Genomic DNA, 20,558 nt, shown 5'->3' with positions numbered 1-20,558 from the left:
ACAAGCATACAGTAGAAAATTATGTTGTGATGGCTTTATAATCCACAGATCGTTCATGTATCTCAGCCAGGTATACACTAAGCAGACAACGGAGGATCGTGTACCTGAAGAGCTCTCCTCCTGGTCGGATAACGGGATCTCCCCCTTCAGGAGCTGCTCCACCTCCTGGGAATCTGCGACATCTACTGGGCGCTCACCGCGCTTGTTTGCCTGGAAGGCGTTTCCTCCGTGCCGCAACAAAAGCTTCACAATCTGTGAAAGTGTGGAAACGGGTGAACAAGTCAGCTGGAAAGAAGATCTGGAGATCTGAGTAATCTGATTGGAACAAAGCACTACAGCAGTTCTGTGTTATGATGTTGTATTTGTAGTAACCTCTAACTCCAGATGTAGATTGTTCTTATATTATTGGGTTCATCATAATCTTAAGCATATAATTCAGTAACTATTATGAATAATTCAAAATGATAATTATTCATATTAACCATTATAAATTATTCATGAATTCCACTGAAACTAATATCAAAGGTATAGAGTTAGAGAGCAACAACAGCAGCCAGCGCTAACAGACAGGAGACAGGGTAGGAAGTTAAATATTATGCAAAGATTATGAAAATCCATATGGTTTACAAAGTGTTTAAAAAAATGCAAAGGCAATTAGAGCAGATTTAGCATCATTATGTTTTATTTCACAAATTATTGAACAGTCCCTTATGGGAGCCTGCACATTTCAGTCCTCCAGGGACTGATTCTGCAAACATACTTACATCTTTGTGTCCACTGCTGGAGGCATCGTGAAGAGGCGTGTCGTCATCCAATCCCTGGGTGTTTACCTCGGCTCCTGCACCAATCAGAACCTTGGCTACATCGTAGTAACCAAGGTTGCAGGCTTCATGCAGAGGCGTCCAACCTACAACAACAAAGTCGGTCATTGAGAAGAACCAATCGGTCCAATTTGCTTGTGAAGTGTGTAATTCTGACTCTGTTCTCTTTGTGATCCAAAAACAACACACACATACAAACACAAATCACAGCAACTCCTACATTTCTGCGCCATCATCATCTTTTCTCTTCGTTCTTTGTGTGATCCAAACACACACACACACACACACACACACACACACACACACAGAAACATCTACATTTCTGCGCCATCATCATCTTTGTCCGTACCTGCGAAATCTTTCACGTTCACATCCGCCCCCAGCCCGATCAGTTCCTTCACCTGCTGGACGTCCCCTCTGATGGCCGCCATGTGCAGAGGGGTCTCTCCACGCTCATTGCGTTTATTCACCTTGTCCTTCTGTCGTGACGTCGAGCTGCTGGGCACCTTCTTCTGCACCACCTGAGCCTGCGAGGGGTGACTCGGCGTGGAGTCTGGGGGGGGGCCGAAACGCGTCTGCGGTGAGCGGCCGAACAGCATCGCGTGCGGTCACCCTCAGCCTCGACAGGCATGCACAAGCGTTAAAGATTTCTGGCATTTTAAAGTTCTGCTGCAGTCCCGCGCCAACGCCTGGAAAAACTGCTAATACAGTAAATTTATCTGGTGGAATTTAGCAGAGAGTAGGCGGACAAGAGCTCCTGAAATGCAGAATCATAAACTGGACCGGCAGCAGCGCTAGACATCACAGTATCGAGCCTTCTCAAGTCATGGTGAAGAGATTTACTTTATTCGTTTTAAAAATGTACGTGTTGTGGTGTCTACGTTTGCGCAAACGGAATCGGAAAAATAAGGTACATGCTGAGATATGCTACCTGGAAGGCAGGACTCTCTCCGAGTCAGTTAAGGAGTAAAATACAATAAGGAAGTATGGGTGGTAATACAGCATCTCAAGAATTTTTTACCATCTGAGAGGGGGAGGAGGGAAGGAACTTCAGTGCGTAAGCAGATATGACAAGAAAATCCCTAGTTGCAAAAAAAATAAAATAAAATCCCAGCAAAGAATGACGCCCACCCACGAGACAACAGCTTAACAGGCCCATGAAGGTGGAAGAGATGTCAGCCAAGCGTGTGCAGATCCTTTTAACACCTGCCTGCTCAGTAGCGCCCTCACCTGGACTGTTGTCTCTAGCGGTCATCTGCATCAACAGGGCCATCTGCTTGCGTTCAGACAGCGGGTAGCCGAACAAGATGTTGACGGGGGTGGATTTCTTACCCCCAGACTCCTTCTTTACCTTCTTTTTGTCCGGGCCATCTTTATCTGCGTGAAGAGAAGACAGTCAGAGAGACACCAAACACCGCTCGGTCATAAGCGCTGCTTAGAGGTCCCGTCTCCGAAGATCCATTTCAGTTCTGAATGGTTTACCTCTCTCGGAGAGGGCACTACTTACTACCCACCAAAAACCAAACCAAACCATACACGAGAACACTGCTGTTAGCCTGATGAGACATGCATTATCCAGCTACTCCCATTCCCCCGGGTTTGTGTGTTCCAACAGGCATGCGTGTAAAATGAGATGCTGCAGATAAAATCTGCACGCATGTGCGTGTCTGGCGAAAGGCGGCATCTTTCACGCGTGCGTGTGTCCGGAAAAAATGGCGGCCTCTCTCGCTCTGTCTGCAGGATAGTAAAGATCCCGGGCAAGGTTCTTCACATTCGGTGCGGAGAAGACCACGCTACGCGATTGTAGCATCTATACTAGGTGATGCGAAGAACAAGTGGAAAGAAAGGACATGCGAGGAGTTAGTGCGTTCGGAGGAAACGAGCGTTTTTTTTTTTTTTTCCGGCCAGGATCGGGATGCACGAGATAAAAGAGAGGAGGACACGCAAGCGTGTCTTGGCAGACTGCGGAACGGCTGGAGTTGCCCCTCCCCCGACCCGCTGGCCACGCCCCCCCGCCTGGATGCAGACGCAGGGCGGCGGAGGGCGCAGCGGGGTGGAGCGGAGGCAGTTACCTGCGTATATCCTGCAGGGAGGAAGTAACCTCTCTCCCCACATATCGCTCGACTGGCCAGGGTCTGAGTCATCTATGGTGCAGAAGCAGGGAGGCGAGGGTGGGGGGTAGAGAGGGGGGGGGTGGGGGAGAGTTGGAAAGGGTTGGAGGGGGTGGAGGGGCAGGAGAGGAGAGGACTGTGTTACACTCACTCGCTCTCCCTCTCTCCTCAGATAATCAGCAGAAAATACACTGGGTATGATGTCGGGCACAGAGGGCTTCAGCACTAGGGGGAAAGAGATCACCTGGGCCAGGTGGAATAGACCTGTCCCAACGTCCACAAGGATCATCCCGGCTCCCTCTGCCTACATACAGCAATAGGGACTAACGGCACACCTGTGCTGACAGTTACTATTACAATAATAATAAGGGTACTTTTAGACCATCGGAATAAGCTGAAGTCAGTTCAAATAAGAAGCTTTGAAAAAGCATGAGGAAAATTAAGCTTATGCAAAACCAACACTTTCTTTTCAACGGGAAATGAAATAAACACTCTTCGGCCGCCCTACGACACATCTGGCGTCTTGCACACACTAGCCAGTGTGCTAGTTACTTCAGGAAGAAACGCTCTCCACTACAGAGGGAAAATAACACAAAAATGTTCTCACATTTTTTCTGTGCTCACAGTTCCACGGAAACCCAAGGAGCAGAGACAGTACCGCCCCTCCGCCGCTGTTAAACACGACGGAGGGTCAAAACGCTCACTCTGCTTCTGCTCCTATAATATCTGAATCGTATTTCTTTGTCCTCCACATGAATTTGAAGACGTGAAGAGAACTGTTATATAACTCTTTTTGTGTTTGTGTGTGTGTGTGTGTGTGTGTGTGGGGTGAGTGTTAAATAAATAACAGTCATATCGAGTGTAAAAAGTACCATAATTGACCACACGGGGCAGCGCAGAGACAGATATTGCTGATGGTATTTTGTGTCGGTGTATGGGGCTGACCTGTGTCGGAGTCGTGTTCGTCATTGCGGGGCGGGCTGACGGTGAAGGATAGCTTGCGTTTCATGGAAGACTTGGGATTCCCCTCCTTTGCTGCAATCTCGCTCCGATCCGGCTTCGGAGTTTTGGCAAACGGAGAGATTTTATCTTTGCTCTGCCGACGGAAAGAGGGAAAGGAATTGGCAAACAAATCTCGATAACCATTTAATTTTAAAACCACTGAATAACACAGTGGCGCATTTCACCGATACTGGATTACTGAAACAAAAATGTCAAGACCAAGAGTCATAAACATGATTTAAAACAAGATCTCAAATTAAGCTGGAATCAACATGCGCTACGACTAAGACATTGAAAAGACGGGAAACAATTCATATGCCATTAAAACATTAAATGAATGATGATTACTGTTGTTAATAATAATGAATATAATCATGAAATACTAACTGATGAACTACGAATATAAACAACTATTACATTTGATGAATATGTCTATGATACAGTAACCACACACACCACCTCCAACACCTATTACTACAGCTGCTATGATGATGATGATGATGATGATGATGATACTGGGTAGTATTGGGCACCAGTGAGATCCTCACCTTCCGCCCAGTCGTCTTTTCCACCATGGTTCCATCTCGGTCGCTCCCCGGTTTGGCCATGGTGCAGCGTCTGCCTAGCTGTGGCCGGCTCGGCTGACGGGGTTCATCCTGGGCCTGCAGGATCAAAGGCTCGGATCAGACTGGGCAGAACCAGCGGTCCACACATCAGACTGGGCAGAACCACCGGCCCACGGATCAGACTGGGCAGAACCAGCAGCCCTCGTATCCAGCACAGTGCAGCTGGCACACGTCTGACTCCACTGTGATCAGACACGGCTCTTTGCACACGTAATGAACTGTGCTAGGTTATGCATGGGGAGTTTCATAACGCTGGTTCAAATGCTGTGGAACGCTCAAAATGTGACCACGTCAGACCCTGCGCTTCAAAAGCTGAGCCAGGGTTACGGCTGGACCATACGGGGAAACGTTCACAATATCTCAACTTTAGTTATGTTCTTTACGTTAATAAAGTTATTAAACACCTCAGCATAACTGCAAATAATCTGAAAAGAAAACTGAGATGGAACGATCCTGATTACTGATTCTACTGTTTACTCAAGGATTATTCTAAAACAATTATTTCTAAAGTGATGATCAATGATCATGATCAAAATATTAACAGAAAAAAACTCGTAAGTGTTACTGGAGTGTGGGTCAAGCCAGCAGTTTGTGCTCCACAGAGCCCTGGCTGCTTTTAACACCACGAGGACCACTACTACCAGAGGAAGGACTGCTCAGACACGTCTGGATTCAGGACTCCAGTTCTCAAAGAGCACATCTGCTGGATCAACCACAGGACCACCCCTCAAAGACATTCCCAACATTGCTCCCTTCTACTGCAGGTCCAAGCCGTGTCTCTCAGCCCATGACCAAACCGTGTCTCACGGTCCATGTCCAAAATCGTTTTGGGGAAAGTGAATACAACTAAATTTTCCAGAAGTGTACATTCCTCTGGTTCACAACACAGTCTCTAATGTCCTGGGCACCGTTTCAAATCACGAGTCTGAACCCCATCGACCCCTCTGCCCAGCGTCTGGGCTTGAGGTGGGCGGTAGGGGCCTGGTTTGTCCTCCGCCCACACAGCTCAGGGGAATACCAGCCCATTAGGGGATTCTCTCAGGGCAAAGGAGCTGGAACCCCTCGCCATGACTAACCATGGAGGGAAAAGTAAAGAAGCCTCTAACATAAACAAAACAAAGCCTGCAATAAAATCATATTGCACAACACACGGTTTAGTGAACGTGTGCGTCAATCTCTCCCGAGTTGTAAAATGACATTACAGACCAGCAATAGCTTATAACAGTATGTAAGCTACTACCACACACACCAAACTATAAGCAACACGAGCAACCTGTATACATGCACAGTACACTATGTAAGAAATCGTTACAATGGCAAATAAAGATTTGGTTTCCCGTTCATCCTTGACCAAGCTGGAAACATTGTAGATCAGCAAGAAACCTGCATCAAACACGGCACAGATAGGCCAGTCAGCGTGTTTGGGAAGACAGAAGACAGCAGGCACAGGCACACGCACACGTGCGCGCACACACACACACACACACACATAGCCACACACACACACACAGCCACACACACACCCCTGAGCAGACACCATCCCTGCAGAGATGCTGCCGAGATCCCTAAGGCTCACTGAAATGGGTGGGGATGTGAGTTGTACGAACTGCAGAAAGTGCTGAGTCATTGAAGCAGTGGGAACTAGAGAGGGTGGGGGTGATGGGCGAGAAGTGACTCTGACTCTTGATGATCAATACTTCAGCGTGGGGTGAAGTGTTACAACTCAGCTCGCCGGATTTCCTGTTTAAAGAGAAGCAGCCTTCACATGTGCATCACACAGCTGTAGACAACACAACACCCCACGCTCGGGTGTCGTCACGGAACGTGTTACAGTATCGGCCCCTCGGCCGTGCTGGTAAGAGGTTACTTTAAACGCACAGCGCAGGAGGTCAGAGTTCGAAAGGAAAAACAAAAAAAAAAACAACAACAACAAAAAAAAAGGACCCGACTGATCGACATTCAGTCCAAATATGATAAGTGACGCTAAGGATCATGAAAATGTGTTTCGGTTTATGGGTTTAGCAGAGTCTGATCCAGAGCAATGTGATCTCAACAACATTACAGGGGGAAGCTGAATATACCATAAGGAGTTTTACCCAAGGACTTCCATCAAAATACAGGACAAACATGTTCAGTCAACAAAACATACCACACCTTTGAATGTTCACCTTGATACTATGAGCTAAAAAACGCTCTGATGCTGAAGTGATTTTCTCCTGTGTGGTCCAACACGCTCTCTCACTCGGACCTCTCCAGCTCACGCAGCTAACGTCCCCTCAGTGTTTAGATCCTTCATTAGTGCCACCTCCAGACATAATGCACCCAGACAGGTATTGTTTGAAATAAACAAGCCATAAGTTGAAGCCAACATCAAAACCTTCACTACTTCAGACGAGGCTGAGAATTACTTTAATGCTACATGAAAGACACAGGAAGTAAAAACTAAACACTCTAATAAACATCACAAAGCCTCACTGTAACTTCAACATCCTGGGAGGCAGAGGTAGACGATTAAGACTCAAGAAAACTGAGTTCACACACACACACACACACACACACACACGGCCGTCTGGGCCGAGACGCCACTGGTTGCTCCGCCCACCTTCCCCACGGCTCCCGGCCAACAGCAACAGGGTCCAAGCCCACAGCCACTCCCTCACCATCCGCGCCCCGCCCACCCGTCACGGTCACCGCCCACCCGTCCGTCTGGAGCCCGGCTCTCTTCTAGGGCACCGGTTCAAGCCCTGACACCCATGAAAGGTAAAGGACAACACTGAGGTCGTGGCACTGGGGCCCACGTCCGAACAGTAACGCACCCACACCTCACGTCTGCTGCTCCCGCAGGAGAAACTACCCAACGTACACAGACCTGTTCAGAAATGAGCGATTTATTTCTGTTTGCATCTGTTTTGAGCTCTGGAGAGAAGCACCTTTTACGGCAGTGCTGTGGTGGAGACTCACAAGCTTATAAAACGGCAGCAGTGGCTACAGTTCACAAGAGTAGCAAAGTAACTAAAACACGAGGGTCAGCATCAAAGCCAGTTTTGAAAATGTGTAATAAAGCCGACCTGGTTTATTAACCAACGGAAGGCATGAACATACAACCCCACAGTTATCACAAACTGAGTCAACAGTATAGTTCTCTTAGTATACCACGGGTATGGGCAGTATGTCTAAAAATAACATACTGCATGGTTCTAAAACACAAAAACCACTATAATGAACCTGTAAACAAGTCTAAATAAAATGCTTCAAACATTTCACTGATATGATTATACAGTTTGTTTTGGTATTTATTGTTGAGTTCTCAAAGTCTTATATTTGCTCTTTTCTTAAACTGTTCATTAATGTGAAATAATAATAATAATAAAATAACTCTTGATATTACATTTGAGCCATATCACCCACACTTAAAATCACTCATTCCTGCTCAACGGCAGTTTCAGAATTCACTGGCCAGTAACACATTTGAGAGTCATCAGGCTTCACATCTCCTCTGGAAGTGAGACTGGTAGCGTTGGGTTTCAAGGCTTCAGCTCAGTGGATCTGCTGCTTGGCCTCGGTACCACCAGGTGGTGCAGTTTTGGGTTTCCATGGACTCGGCTCAGGGACGGGTTGAGGAACCACGTGATCAGCAGAACCGGGGCTGTGAGAATAGGGCCCAGGAGAAGGTCTGTAGAACAGATGAAGTAGCGCAGGGCTTGTTCAGGACTGGATGACCAGCAGGACCAGAATGAAGATGGCCAACTGAACCAAGAAACGGGTCACCCCGAAAACAACGTAAATCAGCTAATTCTGTGTGGGGGAAATTTAGTAATTCTATACATATAAACTTCACTTGGGAACACTTACTTTATTTAAGAGCATTCAAAACATGTCAAAACATTATGCAAGCAATTTCTAATCGAGGATTATCTGAGTAACTGTTTCAGCTCAAATATGAAGTCACCTGGAGTAAATTTCTGACACCATAAATTGTTCCAACATAGTTTACTAACAAAGAAATATGTGGCTTTGTGTTTCTATGGCTTCTGAGGTGGTCCACCTCTAATCTGCCTTCAATTACAAGCAGGTCAAGACACATATACACACACACACACACACACACACACACACACACACACACACACACACACACACACACACACACACACACAGACAGAAAGACAGAGAGAGAGATATTCTAGCTCTCACTGACTACTATGTAGGGTTTGACAATGACAGGAAGATGTGGTACTATGTAGCATGTCTGGTTACAGTAGTTGAACTGCTCTGCTGTATTATTTACAGCAGCGTCCTCTCTGAAGGGCACCAGAGTAAACCATACGACTACACAGGTCAAAGGTCGTAGCAAAGACTCCTTGACCTGTAGGGAATGGGAGACAGGGCAGCGAGCACCGTCCCTCAGGACAAGACAACAGTAACTGCCAGTTTACCAACCTGATCAACAGCGGGGCACCTACAGTTGAAAAGTGCTAGCGTAGCAGCTCGCCAGCCCTTACACTGCGAAGCGCAGGGCAACGCGTCATCGTTGTGCAAACACTGCTTCTTACAATACCACGCTGAGCACAGTCATGTAAAAACCGCTTATGCAGGTAGATCTTTAACTCGGGTCCTGATTAACATGGTTAACAAGTCTAGTGTTAAAAGCAAAGCAATGCAGGCTTTAAAACGCGATGTACAAAAAGCCCGTTGTGTTGACGGTAGTGCAGGACTGGTGTTTGTTCTCTCCTCCTGGAGTCTGCAGGCTCGCCGGGCGCTCCACACGGCTCCAGAATATCCACCTCTGGGAGCAGAGCGGAAGGGGAAGCAGGTGATGTTATCAGGCAGCGCTGGGCGCCCGTGCCCCCCCCCCGGGTATTTATTCGCTCGTGCGTGTGTGTGTAAATACCCGGGGAGTGGGCGGGGGAAGCCAGAAGGAGCGCAGGCCCTCGGTGGAGAGGGAGAGACGGGGAGCAGTGTGCAGGGCGAGCGCCGTCTGCTCCCAGCGTCCATGGAGGGAGTCCGCAGACCGGCCACAGAGAGCAGAAGAGGTGACGGGTGGTGCAGGGGGAGGATGAGGAGTGATGAAGGAGCGTGCTACATGGCGGCGTGAGTCATGAAGAGGATCACATATTCACAACCGTGGCAGCAACACCCCAACCGACTCAATAAAGCAGCCGAACGTAAACATACAGCAGGGCTCATTCTGACACACACACACACACACACACACACACACACACACACACACACACACACATTCATATTATATATTTATTTTTTAAAAATGTGTGTGTATATATATATATATATATATATATATATATATATATATATATATATATATATAAAATAAATGATAAAAATAAAATACATTTTATATTTTTTATACAAACACACACACACACACACACATTTTTTTTACTATGCACAGTAGATGAAAATATGTTTGTAGCAAGAAATGTTAGAGAAGAAAATTTTTGGATAACAGTGCTGTCTTCTGTGTGTGTTTGGTCCAGCGCACTCGACACTGAAGTACGTTGCCCAAGTGTTCACACACACACACACGTTAAGCAGCAACATATGAAAGTCATTTGCAGATTTTGCCTGCCAGCTTTGGGACCAATTATCATTACTAATAGCGCAAAAGTTTGGTTCTTATTTATTTATTCATTCATTTATGTAAAAGGCAAGAAAGGTTGTTTTTTCAGTCTGATTATTCAGCATTATTCATTTTAAAAATGCATCTGGTGAAGGACAATATTACCTTTCTTCATGGAAACTCTTTTGTTTAATTTGTGCAAAACATTTGAAGGTAGCAGAGCAGATCACATTTTTTTGTTCCCAATATAAAATGTTTTCTTTTTCAATTAAACAAACACATGGTTTTGATTAAGTGAAACGAAGTCTTACATACTTGACAAAAATACAAAAAAAATTTTTTATGAAAGATTATTTAATTTAATTAATCGTACTATCAGAATATTGTGTAATATATTGAATGACCAAAATAATAGTTTCCACAAAAACACACACACACACACACACACACACACACACACACACACACACACACACACACACACGGGTAACCACATGGAACACGGTAACCTGATCCAGTTGCTGTAGAGCTGTGCTATTGCAGCCAAGAGCGGTGTTGGCTTCTGCACACGTATGGGTGGAGGACACGCGTACTCAACACCGTGAGTTCAGAGGTGCAGCACGTTGCAGACGCCAATATACCGCGCAAAACCTCGGCCTGTAGCACGGCCGCTACGCAAACGCAGCACAGCACGGAAACAAGACTTCGCGGTTTGTCCGATTACCACCATTTCTCAGATTACCACACGACTAAAAGGTTCCAAAGCTACATCTCGAGCACCGAGACTACGCAAAGCTCTCTCCTCCTCAACCTTGCACGTGCACACGCCCTTTTGTGATGAACCGATGGAAAGGGGGGGGTGTTGGGTAATGGAGGTGTCTACACGACTGTCTCCACGCATTGCACAGAATTATCTGATGACAGCTATTCTAAATTAACGAATTAGAAAATGTAGCAAACAAAACTCAAGAAAACCCATTTAGAGTGAAATCATGAACGCAGGAGCAACAAACACCACGATGTGCAAGATGACAACAACAGCAGCCTTTACAGGACCATAGTCTGACTGCATTGTACTGTGTAATATATTTAGAAACTGCTGAAGCCTTGATGTAATGAGGTTTGTGGTATTTTGACCCTACGTTTGTTGATTTATGTTTGCTGGACTGTGTAGATGCTATGAGCCATTACAGCACCCTGCAAAGGCAGGACAGAGACTGCTCAGGATACCGACAGCAGGCCACTGAATATAAAAATAATAATAAAAGTTTAGAGGCTCACTTGCAAACTTCTACTAGTGCAGTACTGCAAAGGCCAAGATCACGTATGAACAGGGGACACATGAAAACGCATTCAGTGCTTGTGCACTGGACACATTTGAGTATCTGGAGTGCCAACCAACCCACACACTGAAACAAGATGACTCTGTCAAGTTTCTTGAGCTTGTTAGCAACAACCCGATGAAATCTGAACCCTTTATACACATCAAGGGAATCATTAAGGGTTGATTAAAATGACCCCCGCACCCCCAGAGCTGGACAACGATCTTTGCGAAGGAGGACGGTTTTTTTTTTTCTTCATTCTTCAGTCATGTCCAATCTTCATGTCTCCGAGCTAAGAGCGAAGCATGAGAACTGCTCTGTTGACTACACAGAGCAGCACACAGCACTGTAGCAGCCACGGCCTCGGAGGACAGAACAGCTGAGTGGATAAAGTTTATTTTTGATGGCAACTTCCCAGCTACAGTCGGGTAAAACCCGTGTGCTAACCACTTTTTCTCTGACAGCTTTTACAACTTTGGTCAGTACAATGTTGAATTGGCAGTGAAACTAAAAGAGGAATCAATACCAAGTGTCCCTGGAAAACTGCAGTAAGTATTTTTTAAAAATAATTATGCTAGGATGTTTCTTTGGTTTCTTTTGTGTTTCTTTCAGTACTAGCCAACACTAATAGCTGAGGTAACAAATGTAATTTTATACAAAGTTATTGGCAATACTCACTAAAGGAAATGTTAATTTTGTGAATATCTTAAACTGTGAACGAGTGTAAAAATTAAGCGTTTCACTTGGCTAATCAGGGGTTAGCGATGTTAGCATGCTGTGCTAGCATGAAGTAGCACAACCCAGATGATGGCAACAGTGGCTCATTATCGTTTAAAAGGTTCAGGCACTAAAACCAGCTGTTCTCAACAGGGCTGTTTTGACGAGGTCAGAGGAGTCTGTGGTGGTTTGCCCTTGTGACCTTGTTGACCCTTGTCCACGTCGTGGACTTTTCAAAAAGAGCCCAGGTCTTACGAGACCCTCTGGGAACTGTGATAATTTTTCACAAGAGTTTGATTCATGTGTTTTGAACCAAATTTGTTATATGATTCAAATTTGTTTAATGCAATTAAACTAAATCGACTTAATTAACTATGAATAAATAAATAAAAAGTTTAATCCCAATTTGTTTTATGGAAGATGAAGGATGCTTTAGGAACCAGCATTAGGTACCAAGCCTCATAGAGCTGCCATGACGTTTCATTAGCATTGCTGGTGACCAAGTGTCATCCAGTTGATTGAGACACTGGTTACATTGGTAACTTGACATGGACACCCACAGATACACCGCAAACAGTTTAAACTGACGCACTGCATTAGACAAGAGAAAGTGGAGCATCTTACCATTTAGAACAATGCAATTGAATAATTTAATTGGTAGCAAATCACGCTGCAGAAGTTAAATGTTCTGAATCTAATGACCATGCTCTCTCAATACCGCACTGATGACCAGTATCTGATTAAAGAATGCTAATGTACGCCAAGATTTGTCACTAGCCATCCTGCCTTTCCAGTTAAAATCATAAAAATCCAACAGTCTACATAGCAAATAATGTACACAAGAAACTCATCCCATATTAACAACTACTAAGTTGCTGCTTGTGCTATTAAATCTGCTTTAAACCAAGGGCCAAAACCAGCACAGTAAGGGTTAATGGATTAACACCACGGTTCACTTCCAGGTCAGAGGGCATGTTGGGGTGCTATAAAGAGCCTTGAGTTCAGCATGTAGGTTAAAAGGCACCCATTAGGTTTTAGGGCATGTAAATGGCTTGCAAAGTTAGAGTGAGAAACTCTCCCAAGTTTCCCAAAGAAACTTCTTTTCTCAGCTGTCTGCTTGTTGTAATTTTCTTTTTTTTTTTGCTTCTAGATGGCGCAATATCGCGACACTTTCCACACCGTCCGCCTACCAAAAAGCTTGGCACACCCTCACACGGCACATAGTAAGAACTGGAGGCTGGGAGGAGTGTGTTCACTAGTGCAGACGTATCAAGAAGAAACTGTTTTGTGCTTCATGAGGGGAAGTCCCCTTGTGCACGCTCTGCCGACGGTAGAACCACAAAGTCGTCAGTGGTTGAAATTCATTTTCACCGCCGTTCTGTGCATTTTACTGCGTACTTCACGGAGAACTGCGTCGGAATCAAAGTCCAGTTCAATGCTGGATTTTTGTAGCTCGTGGTCTTGACACGAGAGGCAGTTCCAACTTTTTTTCCAGGCCCAACGGGAGATTCAGGTTCACGCCAATAGCCGTGTATTATTATTTGTAATTTTTAAAAGCAACGGTGTCCAGGTGGAGTTGTTGGCTGTATAAACGCGGTAGCCCCAGTGCTCAGCTGTAGGCTTCTCAGCTAATTAGGGTAACTTGGCAACCGACCTTATTGTGTTATAATAGTTTTGCTAATCAGCTACAGGGTGAAATAGTGGGGAATTACAGCAGTGTTTAGCACTAGATGTCAAACAGTGTTCAAGTATAGAGGGGGTGTATGGTCAGTAGAGCTAAATGTCAAACAATCCACCTGCTTGCAGAAAACTACATGTCCAATCAGAAAAGAGCACATTGGGCTCACTGGAAAGAGGGCAAGACGCAGGAGTTTAAATCTGAATTTCAGAGACGGTGAATAGAGATTACGAGAAAAAACACGTGTTTTGGTACACAGAAACATGTAGGCCTAAATCTATTCCAGTAAATTACAAAAAAAAAAAAAAACAAAACACTGAAATTAACTCCAATAGGTCCCCTTTAATGATACTGAAAACACCCTAGCTAGGACAGAGCCAATCACTGCAGCTTACAGGAGGTGGGGTTTGAAGTCATGAACAAAGAGAGTGTGTGAGTGTGTGTGTGTGAGAGAAAGAGAGCGAGATGAAAAGGAGATTAGTGCAGAGGCCGAGAGACATGCATGGGCCTTGCTGTACGAACTTGGCCACCATCAGTCTCACGCTAGTCTTCGTCAGACTGGTTGTGAATCGAGCTGTGTAGACCAAAGTAGAGCTGGGCGATATGGCCCTCCAAAAAAATCTTCGATTAATTTTTTTTAAATCCGATTTTCGATTTTAATAGATTTATTTTCCTCTACTAAAAAACTACAGATGATAAAGGAATGGTAAAAAAAAGTTTTAATTTATTTTTCACTTAAATTTCCCCTTTGAGGTTAAAGTGCAAGCAGAAACAAATTGTAAACAAGTGAGAACATTCAGTAACTTTTAGAAGGTTTTCTCCAACATACTTTAAGCATTGACACAATGCAACCTCAAACTTAAAATAAATAAATAAAACACACCCTCAAAAAATAAATAGATATAAATAATTTGGTGCCCTTTAATAAAATGGAAAACAAATACAATTGAACAATTCTTGCATGTTGTACTGACAGTCACGCTGTCTACATTCTGATTAAGAACAGGGCTCCCCTCACTTTAGCCTAAATTCCAGCACTTTTCAAACCTGAAACACAATGTAACATTAAAATTCGTCAGGTAAATGTTCCTTCCACTGTTTCTTTATACTACCACAGTTTATACTTTATACTACAATAGTTGCCAGGTTCGCTTTTTCACGCCAAATTGGGCTTGTTTGGAAAATCCAGCCGCGGGTAAAAATTATGGGGTCGCGGGGTGCGGTTTTTTGGTCTACTTTTGAGTTGGGCTACCGCAGGAGTTACAAGTCAACACTAATAATGGATCGCGATATAATACTTAATTTGTCTCCATTTTACACACTCGCGAGGTGCCCGGAGCCGCGCGCTACGGTCACTCGCGAAAGTATAATCCATTGAAGCGGGTTCGGTGACCGAGGCAGAAACTGCTTAATCCAAAATATCCCGCGGAGGGAAACTTTATTGACAGCGCAACTGAATAGCACTCTTCGCTCTCTCCCTCTATCGGTTTCAAACACCTTACAGCGAGGACTTGTTTGGTCTACATCTGACGCCGCAAAACCGAACCAACTCCAGATCACGGAGCTAGTTGCTCTTTTCTTGGACACAAGTTCCGCCGTCATGTTTGTGTGTGTGTGTTTTGAGGGTGGATGGGTGGGAGGTGCTAAACTCACTGAACTACGGGAGCCCACAGTGCAGCGTCGGTGGTGAAAATTAAATCTCAGAAAATCGATTTTCTTAAAAACACATCGTCCTTAACTGTAAATTCGAATTAATAGATAATATCGATTAATCGCCCAGCTCTAGACCAAAGTTAAGCTGTTTACGGCTCTCTGCCTCTAACCTGCAACAGACTGATGACTTTGCCTGAATATTTCCACTCCCGACTCCTGAATGAATCCTGATGGGCCTGCGGACAGGCGTGATGTGTGAGGGGAAGGAGAGCTCACGACCTCTTAGTGACTACAGCAGCAGCACGGCTACACAAGAACAGACTTCGAAGACGCTAACAGAAGGAAAACACGCAGGACACGTTTTAGCAGTGAGTACTCAGGCTAGGGGAAGCGATACTCCAACTGACCTGCTTATAGAAAAACGTCCCGATCACGATAGACAGAAGGGAGGGATAGACGAGACAGATACACACACACACAACCTCCCCAATAGATAAATAAATAAGAGCTAAAACAAAAGTGCTGTCTGTCCCCTAGTGTGGGAAGAGTACACTCGCCGACTCGCCTAGACTAGTAGACTCGTGAAAGGCATAAGCGTAAATATTAAAAGCATTAAGATGGGGATATTTGAAGGATGCAGTTCATGGCAAAACCATTTCCTGTCCTGCCCTGTGTGAATGCAGAAGGCAGTGGCGTGTTGGACTGCACCGACAGCACGACCCTTCAGAGTGCAAAACTGACCACGGTCAGCCCCCAAAACACCATAACTACAGACAAAATCTTCATTTAATATATCAGATGAAACATTAAATTACATAATAATAATAATAATAATAATAATAATCCATGTTAATAATAGGCACAGAGATACATGGATATATTTTCATATTTCAATGTCAGTATATTTAACAGATTTAACAGCATATTTAATCTAGATATTTAAAAGCTTTAAAGGTCATTTACTCTCAACAGCACCATTCAACAGCTGTATCACACTATCACTATTTATCATCACCGACTGTGATCAGATCTACAATATTCTACCCCCCCCCAAGATTCTCTCCATTTTCTGTGATCACGTTACTGAGAGCAATATAGTGGTGACAACCAAGAACACAGGACCACAGTAAATTCACCCAGGATACAAAATACATACATACATAGGCCTACATACATACATACATACATACATTTAGGCTAGAAGTTCTGATACTCTTACCTTTAAACCAAAATTATAAACAATTCAGAAAAGAATGGATAATTTGTCCAATATGTACGATATTAAATATAAAAATGTATATGATTAATTTTCTACAAAAAGAAATACAGAAATATCACAGCATATTGGATATTTCAATTTAGAACATTTCAGTTTATTTTTTATTATTTAAAATGCATACAAATTCTTTTACAACACAAAAAATATGGATTTAGATATCATACACACACTATCTATCTATCTATATAGTGTGTGTGTGTGTGTGTGTGTGTGTGTGTGTGTGTGTGTGTGTGTGTGTGCACACACACACAGAGGTTACGAATGTCCCGTTCTGCCGTGTTCTGCACACACTCACTCGCGAAAGTTAGTGAAGACACAAACAAACCAGGCAGAGGTCACAAGAGGTCACAGTAGCGCGGCCTCACAGGGAGAGGGGCCTGGTGAGAGAGACAGCAGCACGCAGGCCCTCGTTACAGTCCGAGAGCCACGCTGAGATCTGGAGACAACAAGCAGCCATGTATGTTGTGCAATCAGCAAGCCCCACCCTCTGCACATGTACACACACACACACACACACACACACACACACACACACACACACACTCTCTTAAAGCCACATTGAAGAGTTTTGTTTTCACATCCTCTTTGAAACCAGTTTGCCAGTAGGCCGGCCCTCGTACAGCTCTAGTGTGTGTACTACTACAGTGAGGCTCGACAGTCACACACTGAACTGTTACTACAGTCAACGCTGCGCTGAATTAAAGCCATTTAGCAGAAAAACCAGTCACTCCAGTCTCAGCACAGCAGAGGTAAACCTTCCAATAATCACCACTCAGACTCGTATCTAATGTGAGATGCTACTGATAAACAAGAGGGGATTCATTTGATAAACCACAGACTTTTAAATCCTGCAAGGGTCAAACGTGCATTCACACCAAAACATCTCAATTCTGGCTATTCCAGATACTTTAGCTCCAGACCTGAACCTTGCTAAGGTTCCCAAAGTGGCACTCATTTGCGACAACGTAAGAAATGAACAAGTGGAAGTCAGGTAGCTGTGGAAATCCTCCACACACACACACACACACACACACACACACTCACAGAAATGTTGTATTCCCTATTGTCTCACTTTATAATTTTTATTATTACCTCCTCCCCAAATCCTGGCACTGTACATCACGCTGCAACGGTTGCTGTTTGATGCAGTTCAAATAAAGTATTAAATCACAACAAACCTCCATTTCCTAGAAGCTGGCAAACGCTGCCAGGAAAACGAAGCGCGGACAGACGACTGCGCGCCAGTCAAGACCGAACCGCGCGGTTAGGTGACGGCAGGGATGCTGAAAACGTTTAAGGCTAAACGGTCGAGCAGAGCCCCGTGTTCTGAACACTGGCACAGAGCAGGAGAGAGCGAGCTGGACCTCAGGGCCACACAACGCCGGGTACCTCCGACATGAAGGAGGACTTCTCAGAAAGGTGAACGTTTAAATCCTCAAGGAGTGCAGAGTGGCCCTGTCTTAGCTCCTCTCCTATTGGACGGTGAAGATATCTGGCTCGGAGACGGCCTGCTTTATTAACTCTCTTCATGGCCAGTGCTGACCACAAGCGACGAAGCGTCCCAAGTCGTTGCAACACTGAATAACAATGATTCACGGTTTGGAACATGTCATTTTGCTACTGGTTAGGAGCGGGGCTAGACACTCGTTTTGGTAAATTAACTGAAAGGGAAGGGAGATAATCCTGTATTATGAGCTGATGCCAAACAACGAATCCATGGCAACGTTCAGTCAGGAAAATCAGACAAGTCAGATAAATGAGAGCACCTCCAATTACAAGGCGTAAGGCCGCCTCAAGAAACACACCAGACGGCCCATTTTTAGTTGCGTGTAAAATTTGTTGAGAGGCTAATGGAGGTTAAAGTGGACGAGGAATGGCTAGTCCCGGCGTGTGGCCCGTTTGGCCACAGAGCCCTCTCTGTCTGTACACGCACTGCCTTTGGTTGGAGTCATTTGCAGGGAGAAGCACTTCATCATGTAACATGAAGCGCGGGATGTTCACACACAAGCGAGACGAGGGACGAGTTTGCAGGTTGCCATATTTCTGTAAACATGAATGCTGCCATTATTGAATCGGTATTAACATGCAAGATGCATCTTGTTTTATATACAACTGAGTAACTGCAGTTAACTGCAGTATAGGACACAGAGACATTCAAAAGTAGTAAACAGGGCTTCATAATTGATCCTAAAATAATAATTATAGTTTTGCTAAATATTACAAGGAACTATGGTGTTGTAGGCATCAAAGAATCAACACCAACTGCACATGCAGTTAGCCGTTTAATGCAAAAACACAAATACATTTTTAAATGACAGATAAAGCAGGCCCAGTGTGTTAGTAAAAACACAGGTATCTCTATCTTGTTACATAAGGGTTCTGCATGAAGACTGTGCTCTCAGTGCAACACAAGTGAAAGGAGAGACCACGATGCAGTCTGAATAAAAGGCCATTTAACTCGGTGACAAGACGACTGGCCTTTTGTGTCGGAGCGCGTTTTATTAGTTAGATATTCCTCCCCGCTGCTCAGTCCTGATCTCCTCCAGGTTTTTTTAGCAGTGGTGCCAGAGCGAAACGGCACACAGCCCACCACATCAGCGGGAACCTGGGCGGGTACAGGCCCGTTAGGGTGACCCGTCAAACCCTCCACGCAGCCCAGGAGTTTGACCTTTTCAAGGATGACGAAGGAGAGCTGAATGTGTCTTGTGGGGTTTTCCCCTAAGAGAACATTCAAATGTCTTACAAAGAAAAATAAGAGAGAGAGAGAAAGAGAGAGAGAGAAATACGCATTTTTTGGTAAACCTTGCTCTCATTTTTGGAGCAGTGATTACACACACAGTAATCTCTGCTGTCATTATATGGCCAACCACCGATGACCTCATTATGAACACTGCGAATTGACACGACCTCATAACGTCAACTATCAAAAGCCACATGTTATTTTACGTTACACGGCTACAGATAAGCGCAAGTGGTGAGGAAGCTTGCTCATAGGATGCAAGTCTTACACATACACAATGTGATCACTGATGATGCAAGAGGATCCAGTGCACACGCACGCACACACACACGAAAAGATTTCTACGCGAATGACTCAGACATGCGCAGTTTTAAGGGGAGGGGGCTGCAGAATTTGTGAAGTTCACAATGAGAATCCCCCCCCCCCCCCCCCCCCCAAAAATTATGCCAAATGCATCTTAACAATTTCATCCAAGTTGTCACACATAAAAAGAAAAACCTTCTGATGTGGAAGAAAGGTGGGGGGGGGGGGGGGGGGGGGGGGGGGGGGGGACGGTTCAGAGCCAGAGGTCTCTGAGGGGAACGGCTCCGAGCACAAAGGCTAACGGCTCGGAGGGTGAGTCAGGCACGCTCGCCCGTGTCCCTCTTCACCACGCTCACGCCCCCCCCCATGTGATGCGCGCCATGGAAACACTCCGCCCTGCCTCGGGGGTCGTGGGGGGGGTAGCGGGTGAGGCGCGGGGGCACGTGTGCCGGTGGACACAGGAAACGTAACGGGCTGCAGACGTGGTGGACGTGGTGGGGATCCGTCTGTCCTCCCGAATGATGTGAACGTGTTGGCGGGGCACACGGGTCACTTCAAACAGAGACGTATTGGTCATGTCGTCATTTTAGTTATGATGAACGTCAACACTGCTCTGCATCGCAAGTGTCACGGAAATACACATCAGACCCACCTTGCTCTGATTTACAATCATCAATTAGTGAGTCTGTTGCTTTATTCAGTATAAAATGTACTTGCATGTA

At 45.1% G+C, this 20,558-nt stretch overlaps 1 protein-coding gene across 2 annotated transcripts in view; it reads right to left on the bottom strand.

Annotated features, from left to right (window-relative positions):
* ankrd12 (ankyrin repeat domain 12) overlaps nucleotides 1–20,558 on the bottom strand; it is a 32,142-nt gene that overhangs the window by 8,981 nt on the left and 2,603 nt on the right. Inside the window, exons 2-8 of one of the 2 annotated variants that reach the window (XM_076981301.1) lie at nucleotides 4,483–4,596; nucleotides 3,878–4,028; nucleotides 2,894–2,965; nucleotides 2,052–2,198; nucleotides 1,171–1,374; nucleotides 765–907; nucleotides 105–252 (exon numbers count right to left, since the gene is read on the bottom strand). In XM_076981301.1, coding sequence (XP_076837416.1) covers nucleotides 105–252; nucleotides 765–907; nucleotides 1,171–1,374; nucleotides 2,052–2,198; nucleotides 2,894–2,965; nucleotides 3,878–4,028; nucleotides 4,483–4,542 — 925 coding nt within the window. In that variant the 5' untranslated portion in view covers nucleotides 4,543–4,596. The remainder of the gene's footprint in view (nucleotides 1–104; nucleotides 253–764; nucleotides 908–1,170; nucleotides 1,375–2,051; nucleotides 2,199–2,893; nucleotides 2,966–3,877; nucleotides 4,029–4,482; nucleotides 4,597–20,558) is intronic. The other variant, XM_076981302.1, reaches the window with a different exon arrangement.

The sequence above is a fragment of the Brachyhypopomus gauderio genome, chromosome 19 (genome assembly GCF_052324685.1).
Source record: "Brachyhypopomus gauderio isolate BG-103 chromosome 19, BGAUD_0.2, whole genome shotgun sequence".
In the NCBI taxonomy this organism is placed as follows: domain Eukaryota; kingdom Metazoa; phylum Chordata; class Actinopteri; order Gymnotiformes; family Hypopomidae; genus Brachyhypopomus; species Brachyhypopomus gauderio.
This window is presented reverse-complemented; position numbering and strand designations above follow the sequence as displayed.